Source organism: Schistocerca cancellata, chromosome 6, assembly GCF_023864275.1.
Source record: "Schistocerca cancellata isolate TAMUIC-IGC-003103 chromosome 6, iqSchCanc2.1, whole genome shotgun sequence".
Classification (NCBI taxonomy): Eukaryota; Metazoa; Arthropoda; class Insecta; order Orthoptera; family Acrididae; genus Schistocerca; species Schistocerca cancellata.
In genome coordinates this window covers 41,782,954-41,809,927 of record NC_064631.1, presented here as the reverse complement: position 1 = coordinate 41,809,927, position 26,974 = coordinate 41,782,954, and the positions used below count along the sequence as shown (strand labels likewise).

The following is a 26,974-nucleotide window of genomic DNA, read 5'->3' as shown; positions in this document are numbered from 1 at the left end:
GGGATTTGCTATATAATGAACATTCATCGTCCACAACCACCACAGTAGCCTGACATGCGCGATCGAGGGCACATTAGAGGAGGCGGTGGTGTTCTGGACAAACTACCTTTGGAATTACACATCCCGGGGTATAACTACTGCGGACCTGGGACAAAGCTTCAGAAACGCTTGGCGCGAGGTGATACGGGAGTGAATCTGCTTGACGAAGCGTGCATGGAACACGACATTGCATACGTAGCAAATAAAGATCTACCAAGTCGTCACATTGCAGATAGGATTTTAGCTGATAAAGCTAAGGCGATACGGAAAAGAAAAGATATTGGTATAGGTCAACGCATCGCAGCATTCGCAGTTGATAAAACCATGCGCGGAAAAATCAAGTTAGGATTAGGAGTGATGAATTTCAAGCGCGTTATGAACGCTGCACGTCGCGCACTAAACATGAAGAACAAGAAGGGTTCTTTGAAGAAATGTATCCTGACAGCGATGTATGCAGCTAAAAACGCAATGAAGGACAAAGAATCACCAACGAGAAGATCCGTTAAAGCACCTCGCATTCTACCGATACCCAAGACATCCGGCGGTTTTATTCCTTTTCTCATCCCAGCCCTCTCCGCGCTCTCAGCGGTAGGTTCGCTCGCCGGTGGGGCTGCAGCTATCGCTCGAACAGTCAAGAATGCGCAAAACTCGCAAACCCAGTTAGAAGAGGCGAGAAGACATAACCGCATGATGGAAGCAGCAGTCATTGGAAAAGGTCTATACTTGAAACCGTACAAGAAGGGTCTTGGTCTATTCATAAATAAAAAAAAAAGCCCAATAGCGGTCCTACCAGATCGACCGCTCACAAATACAGACCTTCTTAAATTTGTTAGACATAAATTCAAGATACCAAGATTCCGTGGTGTGTTTATGAGGGATACATTACCTAAGACTATGTGGAAAACTGGTGAATGCGGTATTGTGAATTTAGATGTTGTCGGAGGTCCTGGCACCCACTGGGTGGCGTACGTTATGAAAGACGCTGGGGTAGTCTACTATTTCGACTCCTTTGGTGACCTGCAACCACCCGAAGAATTACAGCAATACTTCACTCACAGAAGACATGTGCTATACAGTTATCAACGGTATCAGGACTTTAATACATACCTCTGCGGGCATCTTTGCATCATCTTTCTCTTGACGTTCACAAAGAAGAAGAATAAGAACAAGAACTAACGTATATAAGCAGGATGTTTAAACCTTCATTCATCAGTTGACGTTCAGATGCAATGTCGTACACTTTGATGTTGAAAGGACGGTCATCTGTATTGCGTGCAAATTACTTCCCACCAATTGATTTGAGTGCAGGTCAATGGAGTGTTGCATTGATTGGACTGGAGACGTACAACAGCATCCCGAATATCACCAACACTAACAATAAACTGCATCTCGATATTAATGGTGAAAAAGATATTCTTGAAATAGAATCTGGTGCATACGATATTGACAATTTAAACGAACTCTTAAAACAGTCTGGAAAAGGTATTGAACTACGTGCAATCATCAATACACTTAAATCTGAAATAAGGACTCTAAATGCAACGATTGACTTTAGCCAGAAACATTCACTAGGACCCCTGCTTGGATTCACAAAAGGGCAGATTTTGAAGAAAGATCCAACTAAATTTTTCAAGTCCAATCAGTCTGTGGATATACTCCCAGTCAGCACAATACGTGTCGAGTGTAACATTGCTACGAATTCCTATCTCAACGATACTCTCATTCACAATGATGAAATCAGGATTGTCACACAGCACCAGGACACACTCACTCTTCCGTGCAAGAGATTCATATATCTCGAAGGGTCATTCAAGAAAACTGATGGCACCGATACAGTGGGGTCCAAACTGACACGCAACGCATTGGCATTCCTCTTCCAAGAGATTCGCTATGAACTGAATGGTTCTGAGATTGATCGTACACGCAATGTTGGTCTAACATCGACCCTTAAAACATACGTCTCGGCATCACCAGCAGATCTGCACAGCTTAGAAAATGCTGGATGGTTCATAGACGATGCGGAGGGTAGAACACCCCAGGAGTACAAGCGCTTTACTGCATGCATACCTCTAAAAATACTTATGGGATATTTTGAGGATATGAGACAGATTATTATGAACGCTAAACAGGAACTTATTCTCGTGCGGAGTGCGACAGACAATAACTCGTACATTCAAGGAGCTCAAGAAGAGAATAGGATCACAATCGACAAATTAATATGGAAAATACCTCACGTCAGTGTATCCGACGAGGAACGATTGAAGCTTTTGAAAGTGTTGAATTCAGGTACATTTCTGTCACTGACCTTCCGCTCATGGGAGATCTTTGAGTATCCAGTGTTACCGACCGCGAGCAGACAAACATGGGCTATTAAGACCTCCAGTCATATCGAGACACCCAGATTCATTATACTTGCTTTTCAAACTGATAGAAGAGCAAATACATCAAACGATTCCACCGTGTTCGATAACTGCAAGTTAACTAACGCCAAAATCTACCTCAATTCAGAATTCTACCCATATGACAATCTACATCTGCAATGGAATGAAAATGTATACAGCCTCGCGTATGACATGTATGCAAGGTTTCGTCCTTCTTGCTATGAAATTGCTGAAGGAGAGGGAGGGGGGTGTCTACTGAGTCCTCGTAAGTTCAAAGAGCTTTCACCGATCATTGTAATAGATTGCTCTAAACAGAATGAGATAATTAAGTCTGGACCTATAGACGTTCGAATTGAATTTGAATCATCGACAAATTTCCCAGAACACACCGCTGCATATGCATTAGTCCTACACGACAGAATAATCAATTACTCACCGCTCACAGGTGTTGTGCAACGAGCTGTATAAATGAAAATATGCTGTCCTGTGCATTGATCATTTGACGATGGCAACTCAGCCTGTGAAGATCATTGCAGATGTTCAAGGATTCCATGATGGAGAGCGAAGACAGTTCGTATTTAAACAAGTTGCTTTTGTGGCCTACACACAAGACGCAGGAATAATTGAAACCTTCTCCGCAAATATTCGATCACCAAGACCGTTCACGCAAGTGAAATCTTGTAAAACACGGACCAGTGCATTGTGGTTAACTAATTTTTATCATGGAATTCACTGGGATGATCCCGGCATACCCTATAAAGATGTGGTGATCGCACTTAAATTATTCGATCACAAGGGCACCATCGTTTACGTGAAGGGAAAGGACAAAACCTCCTGGATGCGTCAAATATTTAAATTTGCATCTATTCAAGACCTTGAATGGTACGGATGTCCATCCATCCATCGACTGAAGAACGATTACCAAAAAAGTGCTTTTGTATCTGCATATGAGAATGTAAAATTACTTTTCACTTTTATTAGAAATAAATAATAATTTATAAGATTGAGTGTTTTTTCTTTCTATGACATCCAACGTCCCTAGTATTGTAAGTTTATTCTTTTTATATTGTATATGAAGGGAACTGTCCGAGAGAGACACATACCCCGGCCTTTGACGTGGAATGAGCCTACTGTCATAGTTAGGCGCGGATGCGTCAGATGCCGATCTCGCGGCCTCCGTCGAAATCGGCAGACACGCGCTGACGCTTGGTAGGGGGTTGCACCAGTTGCCGGCCTCGCGGCCGCTGTGGAAAGCGATGTGTCAGATTACGATCTCTAAAGTATCTGTTGACGTAGGACTGTAAGAGATAGCGCTGCAGTGGGCTGTGTGTGTTCGTGACAACTAGCAGAAGTCCGGCACTTGTGATTAAAAGCAGGAAACCTTATAACTTTATGCATTGCGATGTGGCTGTATGTACGTATTCTGCATACACACATAAATAAATTTATAATATTTTTAATAAAAAGAATAATCATTATTAGGGTATCAAATAATAACAACATTTTCTTAGAAGGAAATAACTGAGTTTATTATTGAATTCAGAATTTAACATTTTTCACATTATATATAAATATGAGTTTACAGATATAAGATTGGTTTTTAACCAAAAATCTGAAATTCCACATCTTTTTAGATAATTTTTTTTAACAATTTTAGATAATTAAGAAATATATATAAGCATTCTCTTCAGATAAATTATATATATAATTTTAAAGCTAATGCAGAGGTACTACCCTATCTTACAAAGTAACTAATATCGCTAATGAAGTTCCACCAGAAAAACAAAGCACTTTTAATTAATACCAAACCTATTTGCTTCAAGTCAATGGCTCTAAACATTTTCGAAAAGAACAACAACAAATTGAATATATATTTTTTTCCAAGTAAGTCGATTTAAAGATTTTCAACTACAAGAACAAGGTGAACATATATATTTTACTTTAAAGTGGACGTCTAGAAACATTTTCCGTTAGAACAAGCAATTGAACATATAGAAAGAATTTAATTAGTGGAACTCATACACTTAAAAACTAGTTCTGGCTGGGTGGCTAGCGGTAGGTGAAACTTACAAACTAAAATCTAAGCTCTATAATGACTAGAAGTGATGCATATATTACGTGAGAAAATTTTATTATTTTTTTTTTGTTCATACAGAAGTTAATTGGCTAAATTTATAGCCTTTTCATAAATATATATATATATATATATATATATATATATATAATGGTCAGCAATATGTAGATATAAAGACTATTTTATTTATTACGATTTTCTTTGAAAAAATAATGATTATATTTACATACACACACACTTAACACAAGTTCGCGCTCATTCGCACACTCAGACATGCATGGAAGCACGCAAACTGATACACGCAACAAAACACTCTCATCAACTATTTACACTATGATAAAAGAGCCATACTATTTCCACGCATAGCCCACATTCGTAACATTCACACGCTCATTCCCTCTCTATCACTCAACCAGAGTACCCCACCCCTACTTTCGTTTCAAGTAAATAGTGTGAGTATGGGAGGGTTCCCACCCCATCCTCACAAATGACTCTTTTATCGTCATGAGGAGACAGTCAGACTTTAGACTGCAGCACAGTGTACACCTCGTGAGCTCGTGATCGAATGCTAGTTTGTTGAACCATGTGTGGATGAGCGCCTTCAACGCTACGGCCGTACAGGCACTGCAAGTAGTCCTCGACCGTAAGCGCACGAGACGCGATCCGTCTAACACCCTTTGCCCGTCTCAGAGTGCCCCCGTCTACTGTGCGATATGCATACATTTTCGATCTCAGTCCCACAAACTCTACAATTGGTAAACCATTCGACTCGTCTTTCATGAGACCGATAACCTTCTTGTTCTGTGGAACAATACCATAAGGATTATTGACCTCATAAGAAGAGGTGTCGAATTCTTTACCATTGCACCTAATTACTTCATATGGATCACAGTTCTTGATCCAGTAGATAAAACTGTCTGTATCCATATAAAGTAATTTTGGATCTACGAAATGAGGTTTCGCAAATTCATAGTGGAATCGGTACATGTAGAATTTGGAGATATCGAGTATACACATCCCCAAATAGATGGGTTTCATAAACTCTACTGCAGTCTTCGACATCTCCACAGCAACAAAGTTTTCATTGAAGATGGTGGCACGCTTAAAATTTGGCCTGGCTATACATTTTCTCACGCCGTAACGCCCTTCCCATGCGGTTCTAATAACAATATCGCGTTCATTTCTTACATTTTGCATAGTTTTCCCGAAAATGGAATTTATTCATTAATTTATAAAAGTCTTTTTCAAAATCATTACTCGCGACCGCCCTCTTTTCGGTATTTAGTTCAATATACTCCTTCAACCAGGGGGATTGCTTGAAGGAGATTGCCCGGGTGATTTTAATGAGCTCCATTCCTAATCTGAGACACTGCTGGAGGTTACGATAATGAATAATATACCTCTGCTTATCCCCAACAGTGGCCATCAGTTTAGGGATGGTGCTTCCTCGTGGAATTTGTTGCTCTGGACATAACGGAAAGTCGCTTGTCTCTCCATGCAAATTATTAGGGTACGCGATGTCTGCCTCAAGCACATACCCTACATCAGAATCGGCCGCAAGACCCATTATCTGTCCACCTAATCCCTTCAATTCGTCTTCAGGCACCCATTGGAACCCGGCAACCGGCAGCGGTTGCTTCATAGCATGCCCATATAAATTGTGAACATCTAAGTACAAAATGTAACTAGAATCAAGGGATGCGTTGTACTCGACACCCATCCGCGGATTATTTGCCCTGGCGTGTCTGTGAACACATTGACAAAGTCCACCGTGGATCCCTCGCTCAAAAAATAGAAGCATTGAAGCATCAGTCAAAAGTTCAATGTTGCAATCCGTTTTTTTTTTTTTTAGCATAGCGTCCCAGGACAACCCAGGTGCCGTGTAATAAAAGGCAGGGTCCAGAGAGTACGTGGTCATACATACACTCCGGAACTTTTCGAAAACATCTGCAAGCAAACGAACGTCCGTGTCCATGTATAACCTTGCATATTCTCCCAAATTGGGGATGTTGAATTCCTGCCAGACATTAACGGCATGCTCATAATCTGTGATAGTTATGGTCAAAGAAGTTATGTCGGGAAGCCTGGTTTCATTGAGTTTTGCCATACTATCAAGATACTCGTACGGGAAAACTCCTTTCCTCGTCGCAAGTTGAAACTTTTCCTCATCGGTAAATGCAGATCGAGTGATATGCATATCATTCCGAGGTAAAGTCTCAACCAGTTTCTGAAGCGAAGTTTGCATAAATCGTAGAGAGTCAAGGAAGCGGAGCGTAATTTTCGGTGTCATTCGTTTTGAAAAAGAAATGTACTTTTCAACACTTTCAGGCAGGATATTGACCTGATCATTCTTCATACCGAACTTAGCCAAGTGCTCAACGAGAAAATGAGCGTCATACCCGCTCAGATTATGAAAAAAGACGGGTATGTGTGTAGGTAACTGATACTTCAAGTTGCATGCATTGTGGGCTGCACCGCGGAACTTACCCGTAAGATGACAATGGTCTCTACGAGGAGTCTCCGCTTTTCTATCTAAGACCAGCCCGCAAATATGACAATTAACAGCCTTTTCATACAAGTCATCATTTTCCTTTGATTTGGTCATGGGAATATTGATGCTGTAGAGCTTGTGAACTTGCCAAGAAAGTTTTTCAAGCTCTGTGAGAAGCCAAACCGCCGGGTCGTTCCCTACATAAGACTGATAGCTATGAAGTTTACAATCATATGCGCATACAACTTGGAACGCCATCGCATAAGGTACGTGTTTTTGTGTGAAGGTTGTGTGTGAGGCTAAGGGGTTCCCTTCACAACGAGTAATAGGAGCCAGCAAGCACTCAAAATCGGCGTACACAACAAAAGGACAACGCTGCTGGTGGTGAGCATTTTTAAATTTAATGAAGTTATTTTCCTCAGTGGGCATAACAACACGTACCGGGTCCTTGCATGCACCATCTAATAGATGTGTTGCTAATAACTCTTGAGATGAAAAATAATTCAAACACCTTATACAAATATGTTGTTTATGATCATTTTTACTTAACTGGGAGGAAATGAGTCGGGACATGTCTTTGATCCAGACGTAGTGATAATTATCACGTTCGGAGAAGAGCAGCATGTTGACATGCAACTCTCGCTCACCTGCAAATTTTGAGAAATGGAGGGGGCCTACTACTGTATGCTTGTTCTGCTCATCTGACTTGCTTTTCTTCTCCAGGCCATAAACGTGTACCGATATTGCGGTATTCTGAGCCTCAAACTTAGGTATGTCCTGGATTCTTAAAGGGAACTCTATTCCGTCAAAGTTATACTGTCTCTTAATATCTTTGACTTTGTAACTGCTGGGACGCTCGGGATGATGTTTGTAATTGTAATTTCTCTCGCAAGCCAGGACTGACCACGCAAAACACGCATTATCATACTTATTTTGAACATTAATGCATGCTTGCTTTTTCTCAATATCTATAGGGAGTTTAATATAACTGGACCCTCCATTCATTGGATCATAGACATGTATATGGATGTCGAGGTGTGGTATACTGCTGAGCGCTTTAGCGGATCCACGTACTTCCATCTCGGAAAATCGGGCCATAACAGCGCTCAAGGTGGATTCTCGATACCACTCAGCAATCGATGTGCTCCGAGAAATAACGCCATTGTCACCCCATATATAATGCAGAGTAGCCGTCTCCGCGTCACCTTGATGTTTAGGGGGGTGACTCAGTTCACAGCATAACACAGCACTGCATTTAAAGGCGTTAAATTCCGGATCTTCTAAGAGTTTGAGGAGCTCGGTCTCCAAGACGGGGAGGCACGCCTCCAAAAACCTTACAGGATCGCGATACCTCCTGTCTGGATTCTCAATTCTGGTGAAAGAGATTCGCAACTGCTGAGTATTCTAAGGGAGTCATTACGCCGTTATTCTGATCGAATTCGTTATCGATAGGACGGGGGAGAGAACTACCGCTAGCCATAAGGAAATTACTATTATTACTGTTGCTACAACTAGGAGTCCACCCGATAGATGAATGGGCTGGTGATGGGTGATCGTAATCATCATCATTTGCGGGGAGAGGTATACGTCTCGGAACGCATACCTTGCGTGGGCGGCGGCGGCGAGCTGCGGCTTCCAGAGGAGGAGGGGGTGACAGCCGGTTTGAAGGGCCAGGCTGTGGCGACGGCGGACGGGCTGCGCAGCCAAACGGTTGCGACAGCGCTGGGGGAGGAGCTGGCGCGTGTTCTGCATCCGTCTCCCGCGAAGCCCTTATAGGGGCTACGCAAGGCGCGGCGTGTCTTTGCCGTTCGGTGCGCCCGAGTCCCGCCCCCGCAACCACCGCTCTAGGAACACGGCCTACGCCGTGTGATATACCTGTAAGATAAATAAGGAAAAAAATTAATTTAGTGATTTATATTTAAAAGAGAGATAAATAATAACAATAAGAGTAGATAATGGCGGTTATGTGAAGGAATGTTAATGTTCAAAATTATTCACCTTCTCCGCTCTGACTCCATGGTTTGAGCAACTCATTGCCAAAATCAAGTAGATCCTCAAACCACTCAGGTAGGTTGATCTCCTCCTCAAACGGGTCAGGCAGGTTGGTCTCCTCCTCCTCTAAAGACTGAGTGTCCTGTGTGGCGGGCGCCGTTTGAACGCTACCGCCGCCTCCTTGAACGTTTTGGGTGGTTGAACCGAATGCTGAATTAGGCGCATCTACAAAGAAAAGACCGGCTTATGAGGACTAAATGTATACAATCAGGAAACGGGTATATATTAGATGAAATTAATTAAGTTTAAGAAGTATGATTGTATTATAAATGTACTTACATTCGAGCTGCGCTTGAGCCCTTTCCATCTCGATCTGGTTGTCTAGATCAGCCGTGATTTGCTGGAAGAAATCTGGAAAGATGGAGAAGACTGAATATAATATCGCATATGGAAAGGGAAGTGTGCTTTCAGTTAAGTGATAGAGAAATAAGCGGACCAGCAATTAAAAAAAAAAAAAAGGAACGAAATGAAATATTTACAAAGAGCACTGCACAACGAATATAACAGATACACAACACGTGGAAGCTCTATCTTTATAGCGGATACGGTAAATTAATTATAACACATACAACATGTGGAAAGTCATTCTTTACATAGAGACGTCCAAAACGGATATAAGACTTAACACATACACAAACATAGAATCCGTTAAAAGACTTAGTAAACTTTACAGAGAGAGATCGAAAACGGGTATAACACGTAACATACAAAACGTGGATGAACAATATTTATAGAGAGCAGTACAAAACAAATGTAACAGTTAAAATAAAAGATTCAAACACCCAAGTTAGAGGTAAAAAAAGGCGTGGATAAGCAATTTGAGATTCAAAAGGGTAAAAAACGTAAGCCGGAACACACACAGAACAAGTGGAGGAGCGATCTTTATAGAGAGCATTATAAAAGATATGTAGCACTCATACACAGAGTTAAAGGGTGTAGATATCAGAATACTGAAAATGTACTTACCAGGGAATGGAACTTCGTCCACATGAGCACGTTTGCTGCTGCTGCTGTCACTGGCGGTTCATGATCGTTTCATTTTTACACGTTTAATTACGAAGATGTGACAAGTATTGGATGAATGAAGTATACGAGCAGTGTGAGAGTGAGGTAGGTCGTGCATTGATTTATATAGGTCCTGCCTAGCGCGTGTATGTATGCGCGGGGTTGCGACATAGAGAGAGATGGCACTAACTCTCTCTCTATGTCACAACCCCGCGCCGGTAATAAAGACTAGAGAGTCAACACGTGCCGGATACACTGCGTGCGACCTTGTTGTTGTCGCCTAACGATGCTTAGGAATGGACTCTCTCTATGTCACAACCTGCTACGGTAATAAAGACTAGAGAGGCAACACGTGCCGGATACATTGCATGCGACCTTGTTGTTGTCGACTAACGATGCTTAGGGATGGTGACGGTGTTATGAAAACAGTTCATAATGACTCTGACGTCATGGCCGCCATCATGGATAATGGTACTTTGGAATGGCACCGGCCTTGTTACAATACTGACAGGTAAGTAAGCATCCTGTCTGATCACGTGCATCCACTGTGCATGCCGACGGACTTGGGCGATTCCAGCAGGACAACGCGACACCATACACGTCCAGAATTGCTACAAGTGGCTCCAGGAACCCTGTTCTAGGTTTAAACACTTCCACTGGCCACCGAACTCCCCAGACATAAAGATTACTGAGCATATCTGGGATGCCTTGCAACGTGTTGTTCAGAAGAGATCTCCACCCCCTCATACTCTCCTGAACTGTGTGGCGTACAATGATATAATTTTGTAGGTGCCTTTAGTGGCGTATGTGGATACTGTTTGCAAAATACTGTAAGAATGAAGTTAATAGCAACGAAGTAATTAATTTAAACGCCATGCATGAGGCAGCAGTTTTTCATGCATCTCGTCGTACAATGATACAGTAGTGTAGGCACACTCAGCGTCATATGTGGATACTGTATGCGAAATTTCTTGCGAAAAGATTTAGTAGCAAAGCAGTAATAAATTTAAGCGTCACGCAGACTTTTACGCATCTCATTGTTTATGAATTGGTATCTCCTGATCTGTGTGTCTTATAGTGATATAATTTAGCACGTACATTCAGTGTTATATACGTGCATACTGTCTGTAAAATGTGTCGCGAATACAATTAGTAGTAAAGTAACAGCATGCCTCACGCAGTAGTTTTACTGCTTGAACAGCAGAAAAGTAATAAGTGATAAACATTTTTCCTTTCATAATTCTGTAGGAGATGTCAGCTACAAAAAAATAGGATTCGAAATTACGTGTAAGGTTTGTTGCAAGTCGCTAAGTGGTCTCATCTGCAAATGTCTGGGAATTTACGAGTTGAGGGCAACGCTTATTTTTCACCTCCATTCCCACTCCTTTGATAGGCAGGTGGTTCTTACGCACAAAGCGAATTTCGGTTGATAGTAGGATACATATGTTCCAAGTTTGGTTGCAATTTGTCTAGTGGTTTAGGACAAGGTGTGAAGAACACAGACACACTCACACATTTCACAACGTAACACTGTATAGGAAATGAAAGGTTGCTTACATAAAGTGTAGAATATGTTCTCAAGACTGACAGAAAGAGACTCTCAAACCAAATAGAAATATATACATACGTCATAGATGACGTAAGTAAAATTATAATTTAATATGATATAGGCCTAGAATGTTGATGTATACAATAATACACTGTAAGAAAAGAAAGCGACGGACCACTACACAGTTACCGAATGGGACGGAAATCGGTAGATGTGACGTGCATGTACAGACAAAAAGCTGATTACATGTTAAGAAAATGTGGATGATTTATTCAAGAGGAAGAGCTTCACGGATTGTGGAAGTCTATAACGCGTTGCACCACATCTGGGCCTTAAGCAAGTAGTTATTCGGCTGGGAATTGGCTGATAGAACTTTTTAACGTCTTCCTGGGGGATATCGTGCGAACTTCTGTCCAATTGGAACGTTAGATCGTCAAAATCAAGAGATGCTTCGAGGGCACTGCCTATAATGCTCAAAACGTTTTCAGTTGTGGAGATATCCGGCGACCTTGCTGGGCAAGGTAGGGGTGGCGACACGAAGATAATCAGTAGAAATTCTCATCGTGTGTGGAAGGGCATTATCTTGCTGAATTGTAAGCCTGCGATGGTCTGCCATGAAGGGCAACAAAATGAGGCGTGGAATGTCGTCGACGTGCCGATGTGCTGCAACGGTGCCGCGGATGACAACCAAAGGAGTCCTGCTATGAAAACAAATGACAACCCAGACCATCACTCCTGGTTGTTGGGTGGTGTGGCTGACGACGGTCAGGTTGGTACCCCACTGTTGTCCGGTCGTCTCCATACTCGCCTTTGGCCTCGAATCACGTTGACTGGAATAGAATTGTGTTGAGTGATGAGCCTCGGTGATCAGCGAAGACGTGTTTGGTTCAAATGGCTCTGAGCACTATGGGACTTAACATCTGAGGTCATGAGTCCCCTAGAACTTAGAACTACTTAAACCTAACTAACCTAAGGACATCACACACATCCATGCCCGAGGCAGGATTCGAACCTGCGACCGTAGCGGTCGCGCGGTTCCAGACTGAAGCGCCTTTAACCGCGTGGCCACACTGGCCGGCAGACGTGTTTGCAAATGTGCTGCAGAGCGGTGGGGTACCAACCTGGCTGTCATCCGCTGTACGCCAGATGGATAGAATTTGGCACGATATCCTTCAGGAGGCCCTCGAACAACTCCGTCAATCAGTGCCAAGCCGAATATATGCTTGCATAAGGGTGGGAGGTGCACCAACGCGTTGTTGACTTGCGCAATTTGTGGCACTTTTTCTCTTGAATAAATCATCCAGTTGTTAAGTGTAATGCAAATTTAACACTGTGTGCAAAATGTGATATAGCTTACGTATCCAAATAATCCCAAGTGGAGCCTCCCATGAGCCCCACCAACAGCTCACCTGATACTTGACTAAATAGGAGCGCGAAAAAAAAAAAAAGCCACGACGGATACCACACCTATAGCTGAATGCCGGGGATATAGGGTATAATGTACCCTCTCTGAGTAAAATAGGAAAAAGAAGGAAAAGACAACAGTAAAACATGTTCTCGAAAGAGATATAAACTAACTCTCAAACCAAATATATATATTTAGTATGACGTAGGCCTAGAATATTGATGTATTGAATAACAGTTTACTGTACACTAATCATCAAACATGCGTATACTTTTCTTCGATTGTGATACAATCTGACTTGAACGGTACAATGAAAGTTGTTTACAGGTTCAACAAAATGGTTCAAATGGCTCTGAGCACTATGGGACTTAACATCGGAGGTCATCAGTCCCCTAAAACTCAGAACTACTTAAACCTAACTAACCTAAGGATATCACGCACGTCCATGCCCGAGGCAGGATTCGAACCTGCGACCATAGAGGCCGCACGGTTCCAGACTGAAGCGCCTAGAACCGCTCGTCCACAGAGACCGGCCCGGTTCAGCAGACACTACACTAAATTAATAAACGTCAGTCATTCGAGTAACAAGTGCGCTGATGGAACTCTAAAGTCCACCATCTATCATCCTTTGTGGAGTTGCTCAACCCACAATAACTATTAAATGACTGAAATTTAGTTCCATTCAGGACTTGTGCCACCACAGATATCAGTACAAGGTGCGATCCCCAGGAACACGAAGACACTCTTCTATCCCGTGTGACAGCCTCCGAAAGTCAGCTTGAAGACTTTGTCTAGCCAGAAACACGCGTTTTGTCAGTTTATGAAGACTAGAGTTGGCAAGACATAACTGAACTGACAGAAATAACCGGTTAACCGGTTACTGTGAAATAGCAGCCGGCCGCGGTGGTCTAGCGGTTCTGGCGCTGCAGTCCGGAACCGCGGGACTGTTACGGTCGCAGGTTCGAATCCTGCCTCGGGCATGGGTGTGTGTGATGTCCTTAGGTTAGTTAGGTTTAAGTAGTTCTAAGTTCTAGGGGACTTATGACCTAAGATGTTGAGTCCCATAGTGCTCAGAGCCATTTGAACCATTTTTGTGAAATAGCAGTTACTTTAATTACCGCTCATCTGATACCACCAGTTATTTTAATAACTGCCAGTAGTGTATCTCGCCATCTGGTGACCGAAGATCGTACAACGCTTTCGCGTCATCTGGAATCTGGCCAGAAAGGAGAGGGATGGACCATCCAGGAGCTGTTCTATAGCTCATGGAAATAACCGTGAGACTGGGCGACATCTTTTTTTATCTAAGTGTGTACGAAGCTTTCTTGCACTCTCACTACTGTCCGCACTAACATAGTCAGGTCGATGGCTGATTGGAGCGACCGTAAAGGCATTTCACATCTACAGCCGTTCCCATCAGCCACCGAGCCGTATGTACGGGCAGATGGTAGGAATGAAGTGACCATAAGGAATTCGTACTACCACGGAAATAAGTCAGACGTTGGTATTTTTCTGTGTCAGTTATCTTATTCGCTCACAGTTCTTCTTCTCTGGGAGTTAACGGGCTACCACTACAGGTAAACTAGAAGTTGATAAATGTCTTCCGGACTACAAAAACGAACAGTAATACGACGGTCGACGGTCTGCAATAAGGCATTAGGATAACACCATCACAGTCGTACACGAGAATCACCATAACTTTAGACCGCTCCATTCGCTTCATCAACAGAAGAGGCTCTGCTAACGGTATACTACGCCTTCCACATTGCTGGCAACGGGTTCTACACAACGCTGGTGACTACTTTGAAGGACAGTAACAGGTGGAAACATGTAACTCTTTTGTATCAGTTGTGAATAAATAGTTGCCACCATTTAAGTTCCAACCCTCGTATATTGGCCCATCGGTTTATTTCATCACAAGTGTTAGACTGGTTCTATCAATATACAGTACTGTGTGTAAAAACTGAAACACCCACAAGTAATGGTCTGCAAACGCCACAATAAGAGGACCTATACAATATCAGAACCATAATAAGTCATTTAAGGGGCTCCAGAAAGGCTCAAAATCATGAAAAGTTCAATTTTTACTTTTTTGCGTTTTCAGAATCTGCAGAGTATTACCTTTTAATAGATATATAATTTATTCAATTCCGAAGACTACAACTATTTTTAAATTTTTTTTGAAATGTGTTCTACATGGGCGTGACCCACTGTGGCGCTGGTAAACTGCTGTCAAATGGTGTTATTATTAACGTCCGTGTTCATCAGGTACATTTTAGTGATGTGAGATAAAGTATGTGTTGTGGCTAACCTGTGATGGTTCAATATATATCGCTGGTGTGATTGTCGATTGTTTCATGTTTATTTACAGTGAAAGTGTAAATAGTGTTATATGGTCGAGAATCCCCAAGACTGTATTTGTTGGAATAGAAACACTTCACTTTCGTGTGTATGATGCTGTTGCGACTTTCAATGATGGCAACATTGTAAGGTGCAAGGTATTTAGAAACATGGGAATGAAGATAGGTTCTAACATGGTACGAGCAATGCTTGCTTTAGACAAGGAACGCCTTCGGGCTGCGGACAGGGCTGTAAAGAGTCTAGAAATACAAGCAAGAGGAGGAGGAGGAACAAGATGAAGCTGGAGGAGGAGTTTGCAGAGGATGAAGATAATCCATCCTATGGACCTGGAATGCACTAAAAAGTTAATCCAATCTTTGTCGCTCGATTCCCAAAACTTTTATTTTCTCATACTAATTACATGTTTTCTAAGGATCTTCCAAACATATTTGTTTCAAACTTTCAGTAAATGTTACACAGTACCTTCTGCATAATTTAACACAGCCTTTTTCCAAAAATCTGTATATTTTTGAATATATAAATAAAAAATTGCAAAAAATGTTGTGAATTTTCATTACAATTGAAAAAAAATCATCTTTAATAACTGAACTAAAATTTTGTAAAATCCCTGTGTTAAGTTGTAGCCCATATTCCAATAAATAATCTGTAAAAAGTTCAACTTCCTACCTCAAATACTTTGTGAGGAAAGATGTAATTTATAAGCGTTATTTTAACATTGCAAGTATAGGGCGTTCCGGAGCCCCTTAAATGGAAGAGAGATGGCGTGCACGTAGACCCAACAGTGCCCTCCCTATATTGTGTGAGTGGACGGGTCGGTGTATTGCGACACTCAGTCGTGCGGAGCCGTCGTACGAAGTGGTAACCTGTAAGCAAGTTTCATTATGCCTCGCCGACATCACAGGGAGGAATATCGGCATGTGAGTGCATCTGAATAGGAGAGAGTGATCTGTCTCTAGGAGGCGGGTCTGTTGTTCAATGACAGAGCGGCTGGTACAGGGTACACTGCTTCGACAGAGAGGCGTATGTGGAGCCAGTGGAGAGAAGAGGACTGCAGGATACTAAACCACACAACGTGACCACAGTGCGAGATAACCGTCACCTTGTCTGCTTGGCCGTAATAGGCAGAACAAAATCATCCGCAGTATTGGCAAGAAGTTGGAATACTGCAATGGGTGTGGGCATGTATACGTTGATGGTGGGCTGAAATGGCGACACGCATGCCATCGCGTTGGCTTCCATTGACCGGAATCCACCAATTCCGCAAATTGCAATGGGCAGGTGAACGCTGAAACTGGCGTGCCGAGTGGCAAAATGCAGTGTTTTCGGACGACTTGCGCCTCAACTTGTCCTACAACGGTGGCCGCATACTCGTTCGACGCCGCTGTCGTGAACGCAATCCGGCAGACCGTATTGTCGAGCGGCACGGCGGACAAATAGTGAGCGTGATGGTTTGCGGCACCATTGCCTACAACACGCTATCTCCCCTCTTATGTCTTTGATGCAATCCCAACACCTCCTGCTACATCAGGGAGGTTTCACAAGCCGCAGCACTGCCCCTCCTCGATGCCGTCCCACATGCCATATTTCAGCAGGACAACGCTTCGCAGCGTGTGGCGAGTAACATGCAAGCCTTCTTCACCGAACACGCCTGTGACACGGCTGGTTGGCAGCCTATTCGCACAGGTCTTCCTTCAGCCGCAATTGATTCTTTGTGGACGTGCCTAGTAACTGCGTGGCAGAGTACTCTGCAGCATCATATTCGGGCACTCTTTGATTCCATGCTGCGGAGTATATTGTCTCTGATTGCTGCACATGTTGGCGCTACTCCATACTGAACTTCCACAGTCACAGTGCATGTACACTCGACAGCAAAAAAAGTGGGTCACCCCTGAATTCCTATGTGCAGGCTGCACCTGAATGTATGCAACAAACATAGCATATCTGTGTTGCACATAGTCGCAACCCTCCACAGTACAGTCGTTGAAAGATATACAGGCTGATTCAAAAAGAATACCACAACTTTAGGAATTTAAAACTCTGCAACGACAAAAGGCAGAGCTAAGCACTATCTGTCGGCGAATTAAGGGAGCTATAAAGTTTCATTTAGTTGTACATTTGTTCACTTGAGGCGCTGTTGACTAGGCGTCAGCGTCAGTTGATGCTAAGATGGCGACCGCTCAACAGAAAGCTTTCTGTGTTATTGAGTACGGCAGAAGTGAATCGACGACAGTTGTTCAGCGTGCATTTCGAACGAAGTATGGTGTTAAACCTCCTGATAGGTGGTGTATTAAACGTTGGTATAAACAGTTTACAGAGAATGGGTGTTTGTGCAAAGGGAAAGCTAAGGTGCTACTGTAACTGGACTACAGTATCTGGAGATGTTAGAGAATGGGCAGTTCCCTCAGCTCGAACAAGAAGCACAACAATTCATATCTCAGCAGGATGGAGCGCCACCACATTGGCACTTATCTGTCCGTAACTACCTGAACGTCAACTACCCGAGGCGATGGATCGGCCGCCAGGCAGCCCGTGACAGAGCACTTCATCACTGGCCTCCAAGAAGCCCTGATCTTACCCCCTGCGATTTTTTTTTATGGGGGTATGTTAAGGATATGGTGTTACTGCCACCTCTCCCAGCCACCATTGATGATGTGAAACGAAAAATAACAGCAGCTATCCAAACTGTTACGCCTGATATGCTACAGAGAGTGTGGAACGAGTTGGAGTACCGGGTTGATATTGCTCGAGTGTCTGCAGGGGGCCATATTGAACATCTCTGAACTTGTTTTTGAGTGAAAAAAACCTTTTTAAATACTGTTTGTAATGATGTATAACAGAAGGTTATATTATGTTTCTTTCATTAAATACACATTTTTAAAGTTGTGGTATTCTTTGTGAATCACCCTGTACAATGGGTACCGCTAGAGACTACTAGAGAACACCTGTCTTTATGACAGTCCGTCCAGATGTAAAGTAAAACCACAATAGTACAGAGGAGATCAGAAAGTCCTTAACGTTTGTAAACTAAACTTAATTACAATAAGTGACATTTCAAATGTTATGGGACAACTAGTTTTGTCGCATAAATTGTTCAGTAATCCTTAGGCACAATTAAATATTTGAGACAGTATATGGATTTATAAAGTTGTATGGCAATTGGAAACAAGTTCTTTGCTGTCTAAAAGGTTTACCCAACACATGCTGAACGTCGTTCAACGTTCAACGGGGAGTGGTTTCGCATCAGCTTTATGTAATACTAAATAGAAAACGTGATTAACGGCGGCAACCACTCTACGGAAATCCCAAAATTAACAGCGAATCAGAAGTAATATCATTGTTCATATTACTCATCAACAGTTACTTGTACACGAAGTTGTACTTTAAATGACATGACCAACGTCTTCGTTCTGGATCCGGATGCAAACCCAGAACGTAAAGCCATTGTTAACTAAGCAAAGCTTTGTGCCTTATCGAGACTCGATCACTAGGCAGAAAGAGATGTCAAATATTGACGTTTGCACCGGTATCAGTTACCAATTCTCAACTTGAACGTAAATGACGATAATGCTTGTACTAAAGCAGGAACCCTAAAATGACAATTACCTTCTTGGTAATTAACCTCGAAAGACGTTGTATAGTGTTGCATTGTCAAGGAATAAAGGATGCACATGTTTAAAATTGAAATGCCATCATGTAATGCTGGGGACAAGGATGCGAACCCAGCACCTAATCGGATTGTTGAATAAGTACGTAAAATCAGAATGCAGATATCACAGTTTGTCACCAGTAGTGGGGTTGGAACCTTAAATGACGACTGAAGTTGTATTGCCTGACTGGGATTCGAACCCGGCGCCTACCGCCGTCGTTGTCTAACCAGGAACAGACGAGAAATGTCCAATGTTGGTCCACCATCAGCGAGATGTGCACACGTTTAACTAGAAATAAGGTGACGAAAACGTCTATGCTGACTGAGAGTCGAACGCCGCACACATGGTTATGAAGACACGCTAATAATCAACTTCATATTCAGTAGTAGCTAGGAGTAGCATGTTTAGTTGCAAACCTTAAGGCCTTACTCATCCCTAGTAACGTGTTGCCTAATATCTGCGATATCATGATGTTAATTTACAAGTGGGTTGACTGCCGTAAAGAGCAATGTTCTCTAGTAGTCGTGTATCATTGAGATGTAAATGAAGTGCCTCAGCAGAAAGTAATTTCCGTCGTGCAGCACGTATTGTTTCAGAGACACTGAGAATATGTTACAAGTGCACAAAACGTGTATTATATACTAAGTATATACTATTATTTGGAGAAGCTGCCGCCAAACCTGTTTACTTTTACATTCCGCTTAGTTGTCGTGGTTGAATACAGGTTTTCTTAAGGCTACATCTAATGCACAGCGCTTACAAGAAAGTATAGTTTCCTGCGTCATGCTATTGCTAGCTAGGTGAAATATTTTGTGGTAGGTATGTTTAAAATGAATGTATTTTTGAAAGTATTTTTCGTCAAATATTTGAATAAATCGTGAACTGCAGGTGTGCCTGCACATGTTATAGCATAACAGCTGTAGCTGCGTTAGTTTGTACTACAGACTTGGGTAGGTTAGGTGTAACTTTTGATCCTTCAAGGGGTGATCGTGGCCATGCGGCCCGGGTCTGTACCAGCCGCGGCTCGCGAGCTACGGGCCAGCCAGGCTGGCCGAGGCGAGACGCAAGTGAGCGAGCTGGCGGTGGCGTTGGTGGGCCAACAGCCCGGGACGAGCCAGCACGGCTGCGCCGCATGCCTCTGCCTCTGCCGCTCCGTTTGACGTAAATATGTTTACCTCCTCTCCTGGAATCACTATAAGAGCGGCAAGCAGAAATACACATCAGGCTGTCTGCCGTAATGGCTCACTGGGAGAGGTCTATTCGAGGTAGAGTCAAAAAATGGTTCAAATGGCTCTGAGCACTATGGGACTTATCATCTGAGGTCGTCAGTCCCCTAGAACTTAGAACTACTTAAACCTAACTAACCTAAGGACATCACACACATCCATGTCCGAGGCAGGATTTGAACCTGCGACCGTAGCGGTCGCGCGGTTCCAGACTGAAGCGCCTAGAACCGCTCGGCCACTCCGGCCGGCCGAGGTAGAGTCGTCGCTCTCGTTGAGGAGGGAGGATATTCCATCAGAGAAGCTGGCAGACGGTATGGCGTACCACATACCACTGGAACGAGATGGTGGAGGATCTGCCTTGAAAGAGGCACCACCAACAGGGCTCCTGGCTCAGGCAGGAAGAGAGTGATCTCACTGCAGGAAGACAGGGACCTAGTGTCTAGGAGCAGAGAAAATCCCTTTCTGAACGCGAAGCAGTTGCGGCGGGAGACCAACTTCTCCGGCTCCAGTGACACGATTCGCCGAAGGCTGAGGGACGCTGGACTGCATGCACGACGATCCGCCGTGAAACAAGAGCGGCTAGCATTTGCGGAGCTCCATCTGATGACGTCGTGGGACAACGTCGTGGGACAACGCCGTGGGACAACGTCATTTTCACTGATGAGAAGGTGTTTTCCAGCAATAACGACGGTCCACGAATCGTTTACAGGCCGCAAGGGACTTGCCATCGACGCGAATATGTAACCACGACGAGAAGAAGTGGCCGGCTATCTGTTACCTGCTGGGCTTGGAATTCTGCGAGAGGGGCGGGAATTCTTCACAGGATAGAAGGAACTCTGGACAGTGTGCAGTATGCCCACATATTGGAAAATGTGATGCTTCCGTCAGTGCGAATGGTGTACGCAGAAGAGGACGTCACATTGGAAGACGACCATTCTCCCATTCACAAGTCTGCATTTGTTCAGCAGCGGCTCTCCACGATTGGCGTCAACGTCATGGACTGGCCGCCACGGGCGGCTGATATGAACTCTATGGAAAATATGTGGGTTGAGGTCGCCAGAACATTAACAGAGAACTGACCACGAAACCAACCAACTACTGCGGACGCTCTTTGGGACTGCGTCCTGGAAGCCTGGGAGGAAGTTGCTTCTCCAAGCTGTTTTGTCCGACGGCTTATACATTCTATGCCAAGACGCGTGATAGAAGTACAAAATAATGAAGGATTCTGGATAAAATATTAGAGTTCTTAAAATGTTTTGTTATGTCTTCTTTTTCGTCATTTTTCCTCATTGGGAGCTAGTGGAAGATCGCGTGGCGACAGAAAAGATACAATAAGGGTTAGCTTTCCTTTGAGTTGCCCTTTTAATTCAAGTGGGTTTCTTTTGAATATACGGTTTGTTAAGTATTCTATTTTGATTTCATTTATACCCTGTCTACATATTTACAAACTAATCAGTGTAGATGGACTCTGTCACAGTAGTTTTTGTTATTTCAAATACGTGTCTCTCTTCCCCTCCATCCATGAATACACCCTCCGTCCTCCACACAATACGCCAACGATTTCATATTATGTTTACTCGCCGCACGGGATTAGCCGAGCGGTCTAAGGCGCTGCAGTCATGGACTGTGAGGCTGGTCCGGGCGGAGGTTCGAGACCTCCCTCGGGCATGGGTGTGTATGTTTGTCCTTAGGATAATTTAGGTTAAGTAGTGTGTAAGATTAGGGACTGATGACCTTAGCAGTTAAGTCCCATAAGATTTCACACACATATGAACATTTACGTTTACTCGTTGTTAATATCTCTTCTATTCTCTCTCACACACTCTCTCTCTCTGACACTATCGCCGCAAGTGCCCTTCTATTACACTCCCCCAAAACTTTGTAAACAAATCTAGCGGTTTCCAATGACGCTACATTTTCTCTTTTAATTGCTGCTGTCTTTACTCTCTATCATTCCTCTCACCACCTATGAGACCGTATTCTTTGATCTCTCCTTCCCTATAACCCATTCTTTGTTCTGAGAACAGTCCTTCCTTATCTCTCGGCCCTAAGATAAAACGAACTGTGGCACACATCTAAGTAAGCAACACTTTGCAAGCATTTCACGCTTATATTTTGCACTTCTGCACTTCTATCCATTCCCAGATCCCGCCCTCCTTCCTGTTACGCGTCCCTTGACATCTGCATCTACATCTAAATGAATACTCTGCAATTCATAATTACGTGCTTGGCAGGGGGTTCTGTGGTCTGGTGGATTAATCTTGTATTGATGTGTAAAACGTGTAGGTTCACATCTCACGTCAGGCGTAGATTTTTAACACACACACGTAGCTCTACTTCACCCCTAGTAACGCCAAGTGCACTAAAGATAACATCCCTTCGCTGCCGACTGGGCATTCGTTTGAGCTGTGACAGATGGAGATGTTGTGGATTGGCAAGACAGCCAATCCACTATGAGGAAGCCGAAAGGCACGCGTTTAAGCTCACGCAGGCTGGCGTGAGGTCTGGAACTGGACAAGGAAGTTAGACTTTAGCAAAAAAGGTCGTAGCTGTTGGAATGCTTAACTTTAATCCATAATTGGTGAACATAGCTCTTGACGGTACATGTTTTACAGCATCAATAGTAACTGGTAATGGCGCCTTGCTAGGTCGTAGCAAATGACGTAGCTGAAGGCTATGCTAACTATCGTCTCGGCAAAGGAGAGCGTAATTTGTCAGTGAGCCATCGCTAGCAAAGTCGGCTGTACAACTGGGGCGAGTGCTAGGAAGTCTCTCTCTAGACCTGCCGTGTGGCGGCGCTCGGTCTGCAATCACTGATAGTGGCGACACGCGGGTCCGACGGACGTTTACTAACGGACCGCGGCCGATATAAAGGCTACCACCTAGCAAGTGTGGTGTCTGGCGGTGACACCACAGGAGAAACCCCGTAAGGCAGAGACTCTGTCACCAGCAAGCCGCCGTAAACTAGAAAACGTATTTCATTTAATGAACCAATGGCCATGTGAGTTCACAAGGGACTTACTTTATTTGAAACTGAGACGTTGAAAATTGTGGTGCTGGACTGGGATTAGAATTCGATTTCACTGTGATCCCGAAGATTGCAAACTCTTCTAGGCGTCCTCGAAAGGCACCTATCTGGTTTCGAATCTTGATCAGCACAAAACATTCATTATTTCATTTCAAGCCCTAGCATGTGCACTCCGAACTACTGGTGAAAAATAGTTGCATTTTTAACGTCTCTTCGTGCGTTGTCAGCTGTAACGTGTTCGTTTCAACTCACAGCCACATGATGAGCGTTTTATCACAACAATACAAGATCAAACGTTTCCCTACATCTTTTCAAGTTCAAACATTCCTCTCCATCCTACTGGTGAAAAACGGATTTGGGTTTGACGTTGTGTTCGTTGTGATCACCAACGACGACATGTTGTGGATTCAACTTCTAGCCAGCAGAGTCTTTTCCATCACATCATTGAAAGTACAAACATGCCATTCCTAGCTATTATTGGAAAAGAATCTGAATTCTTCATGACCACGTGTGCGGGGTTTGAATTCCATTCAGCACAGAACTTTTCGTCGCCTGATGTCTAGCTAAACATGCGCCCATCTCGCTACTGGTGAACCAACAATAGCTATTTATCGTCTGTTCCTGGCTAGAAAACGACGGTGCTAGATGCTGGGTTCGAATACCAGTCAGGCAAAAACAATTCCATCGTCAATTAAGGTTCCATCATTTCGCTATTGGTGAAAACATTTGATATTAACTTCTGATTTTACGTACAGTCGTGCTCAAAAGTATCCGAACGACCTGAATTGCATTTCACCTGATTCTCATGCGACCTACATAACGCAGCTGTCTAGGAGGTCCCCTAATCGCTCCTTGGTACAGTCGTTTGACTATTGAAAATGGTTCCAACAAATCACCGCTAGAAAACACTGCTCTCTATCGCAATAACTCAATAAAGTAATACCGCGATACTACAAATATCAGGGAACACCTCATCACAGATAAAGCTGTCCTTAAGGCTTGTAGGCTCACATTTATTGCAATAAATGACATACCTGAAATGTTAGCACTCTCATTATTACGTCAGTAAGTTCGTCGTATTCATGATTTCCTCTTCAAAGTAACATACCATACTTGTTATTTACCACAAAAGTCATTAAAAATTTACCTTATTCATGAGCAGCTAGTTGTGAATATGTATGAACTTGAAATGACACGACGAACCGCCTCGTTCTGCATATGGGTTCAAACCCAGACCACGCAGGCTAGGCCGCGGTGGCCATGCGGTTCTAGTCACTTCAGTCCGGAACCGCGTGACTGCTACGGTCGCAGGTTCGAATCCTGCCGCGGGCATGGATGTGTGTGATGTCCTTAGGTTAGTTAGGTTTAAGTAGTTCTAGGTTCTAGGGGACTGATGACCTCAGATGTTGAGTCCCATAATGCTCAGAGCCATTTGAACCAATCATGCAGGCTAAGTTTTCGTGGCTGGCGGAAATTAACAGTCATTCCTGACTAGGCATAAAGAGAGTGATATACCTGATTTTTGGACAGTATCAGTTAGCAAAAATCAACTTTAAATTACATAACGTAACATTTTTAAAGGACGCGAATTCCTACCCAGCATCTATTGTCCCTGTTAACGAACTACGAGAGATGTTAAATATTGCTACTTCACAAGTAACTTACTTGAAATGCAGTGAGGTAAAGCTTTATGTTGGACAGGGATTCGAACCCAGAATCTAATAGGATTGTTATCGAAGCACAATCAACATTGACATCTCGGATTTTCTCGGCAGTAGCTAGATGTATTAAATGAAATGACGAGACGAAACATTAATTCTTCCTTTCCAGGACTCCAACCCGGCACGTATCGCTGTTATATTCTAGAGAAAGGAACGTTAAGTATGGGTTTGTTACACCAGCAGCGACATGTGAGCATGTTTGAACTAGAAACAATATGACGAAATGTTCAGTGCTGACTGAGAATCGAACCCCAAACATTGGTGTGTTGACTACACACAAAGAGACGACACTTACCGAATTTTTCTCCACCAGCAGCTCGGAATAACATCCTTGAACTTACAGTGATCTCGCAAATAGTTCTGTGTCTCACTGGGAGTCAAAAAGTCAGATATCGTTAGTGTTGACAACGAATGAAAATGCATTAAAAATAAAAATTATTATCCACCAGCAGATAGGTGATCTCACGCTAGAGCTTGATAATACATAGTGAAAAGTTTAGTGCTGGGCCAGGATTCCAACCCATTCATACACAATATGTGGAGATGTTTAGGAATCTGCAGTTTTGAACAAACAACAAGTTGTAGTCGAGCTGTATTGTCACGAAGGGATCAAATTCCGCGTTAAGGGCGGTCTGAGTTGCATTCCCGGTTCAGAGCCAATTTTATCAACATATAGAAGCTCAGATAAAAGATGGAATAAGTGTCCTGTGACCAGACACAGGGTTTGTTTCGTCATTAGAAATAAATAAGTAGTATAAGAAAGGTTACTGGTGATAGAGTTTCTACATGTCGCCACTCCTTACTTTGTTGTGGTTCCATCTAACGGTTACTTGGTAGAGAAGGAATATCATGTTTAATGTGATTTTCAGACCACACCGAAATTATACCTTCTTCACTTGGCGTAGCCAGAAGAGAATAGAATCTGCCTCTCCCTATAAAAGAACATCGGCAGAAGTTGGAATCGAACCGAGACCAAAATCAGATGAAACTATCATCAGTCCAACAGACCACCAAAACCTCTTCTCTACATTCGTTTCTCTATCATAACACCGCTGCGGCACACAAGATGAGAATTCCGACACACAGGCTCCTTGTACTGGTTTGCGGGATGTTCAGTACATTCATTTACTTGGTTGACCGAATCGCAATGAACTAGCTGCCTTGGCTACCCAGTGCATACTTTCGACTCTATTTTGTAATCACCGAAATAAAATAAAGTAACGTAACTGCAACCTACACAGAACTGCCAACAGTGTAGGATGCATAAATTTAAGTAGGAAGTGTTCCTTTTCCATCTGAGCTACTCTATTGTGCTATCTGTTTGTTGAAACCATCGTGCAGTGCAAAAGAAATGCTGTAACTGTCTGTCTCTCAGAAGTCTATATCCGGCCATATGCATTATCCTACAGCACTGTGGAATGCCGAAGTTCTGGAGGAACTGTTGTTCACTTCAGGAGGTGCTGTGGTTATGTCACAGCTAGTAGCATAGCGGTAAGCGTCTCGCACTGTTGATAAGACGTCGCGTGTGGCTACTACATTTTTTTAAAACGTAATTCAGCTGTCTGCTGAAGTTCTCAATTTAATGGAAGTTTGAACATAATTCTCTTCACTTCTCAACCCAAAATAGTCGCATGTGGAGAAAGGCTAACTTCTGCGTCATTTTGTTCTTCTCGGGTTTAATAGACGGCCAGGCAGCAGATGCGCTCGAAGCTTTTGTATTATGTATGGGGAGAGCGCATCGTGCCAAAATAGTCAGAAAAGTATTTTCTACATTAGCTGTCGTCTGGTAGTGGCATTTTATTCTTCTTCAAACCTTGTTTGTCAGCTTTAGCTCAGAACAAGTTTTCTACATGCATGTAATCAATAAAACTGCATGTGCATTGTCAGACTTTTATAGATAACATCAGAGAATTCGCATATATCGTTGATGATTAATTTCTCTCTCATGTTTACTATTGTTTTAACAACACTAAAAGAAACCATACGAAAACTGTG

At 43.1% G+C, this 26,974-nt stretch overlaps 1 protein-coding gene across 1 annotated transcript in view; it reads right to left on the bottom strand.

Moving 5' to 3' along the window:
* The window catches only part of LOC126088135 (uncharacterized), a 121,615-nt gene that overhangs the window by 58,564 nt on the left and 36,077 nt on the right, over positions 1-26,974 (bottom strand). Inside the window, exons 4-5 of the mRNA XM_049906252.1 lie at positions 9,317-9,388; positions 9,049-9,202 (exon numbers count right to left, since the gene is read on the bottom strand). Coding sequence (XP_049762209.1) covers positions 9,049-9,202; positions 9,317-9,388 — 226 coding nt within the window. The remainder of the gene's footprint in view (positions 1-9,048; positions 9,203-9,316; positions 9,389-26,974) is intronic.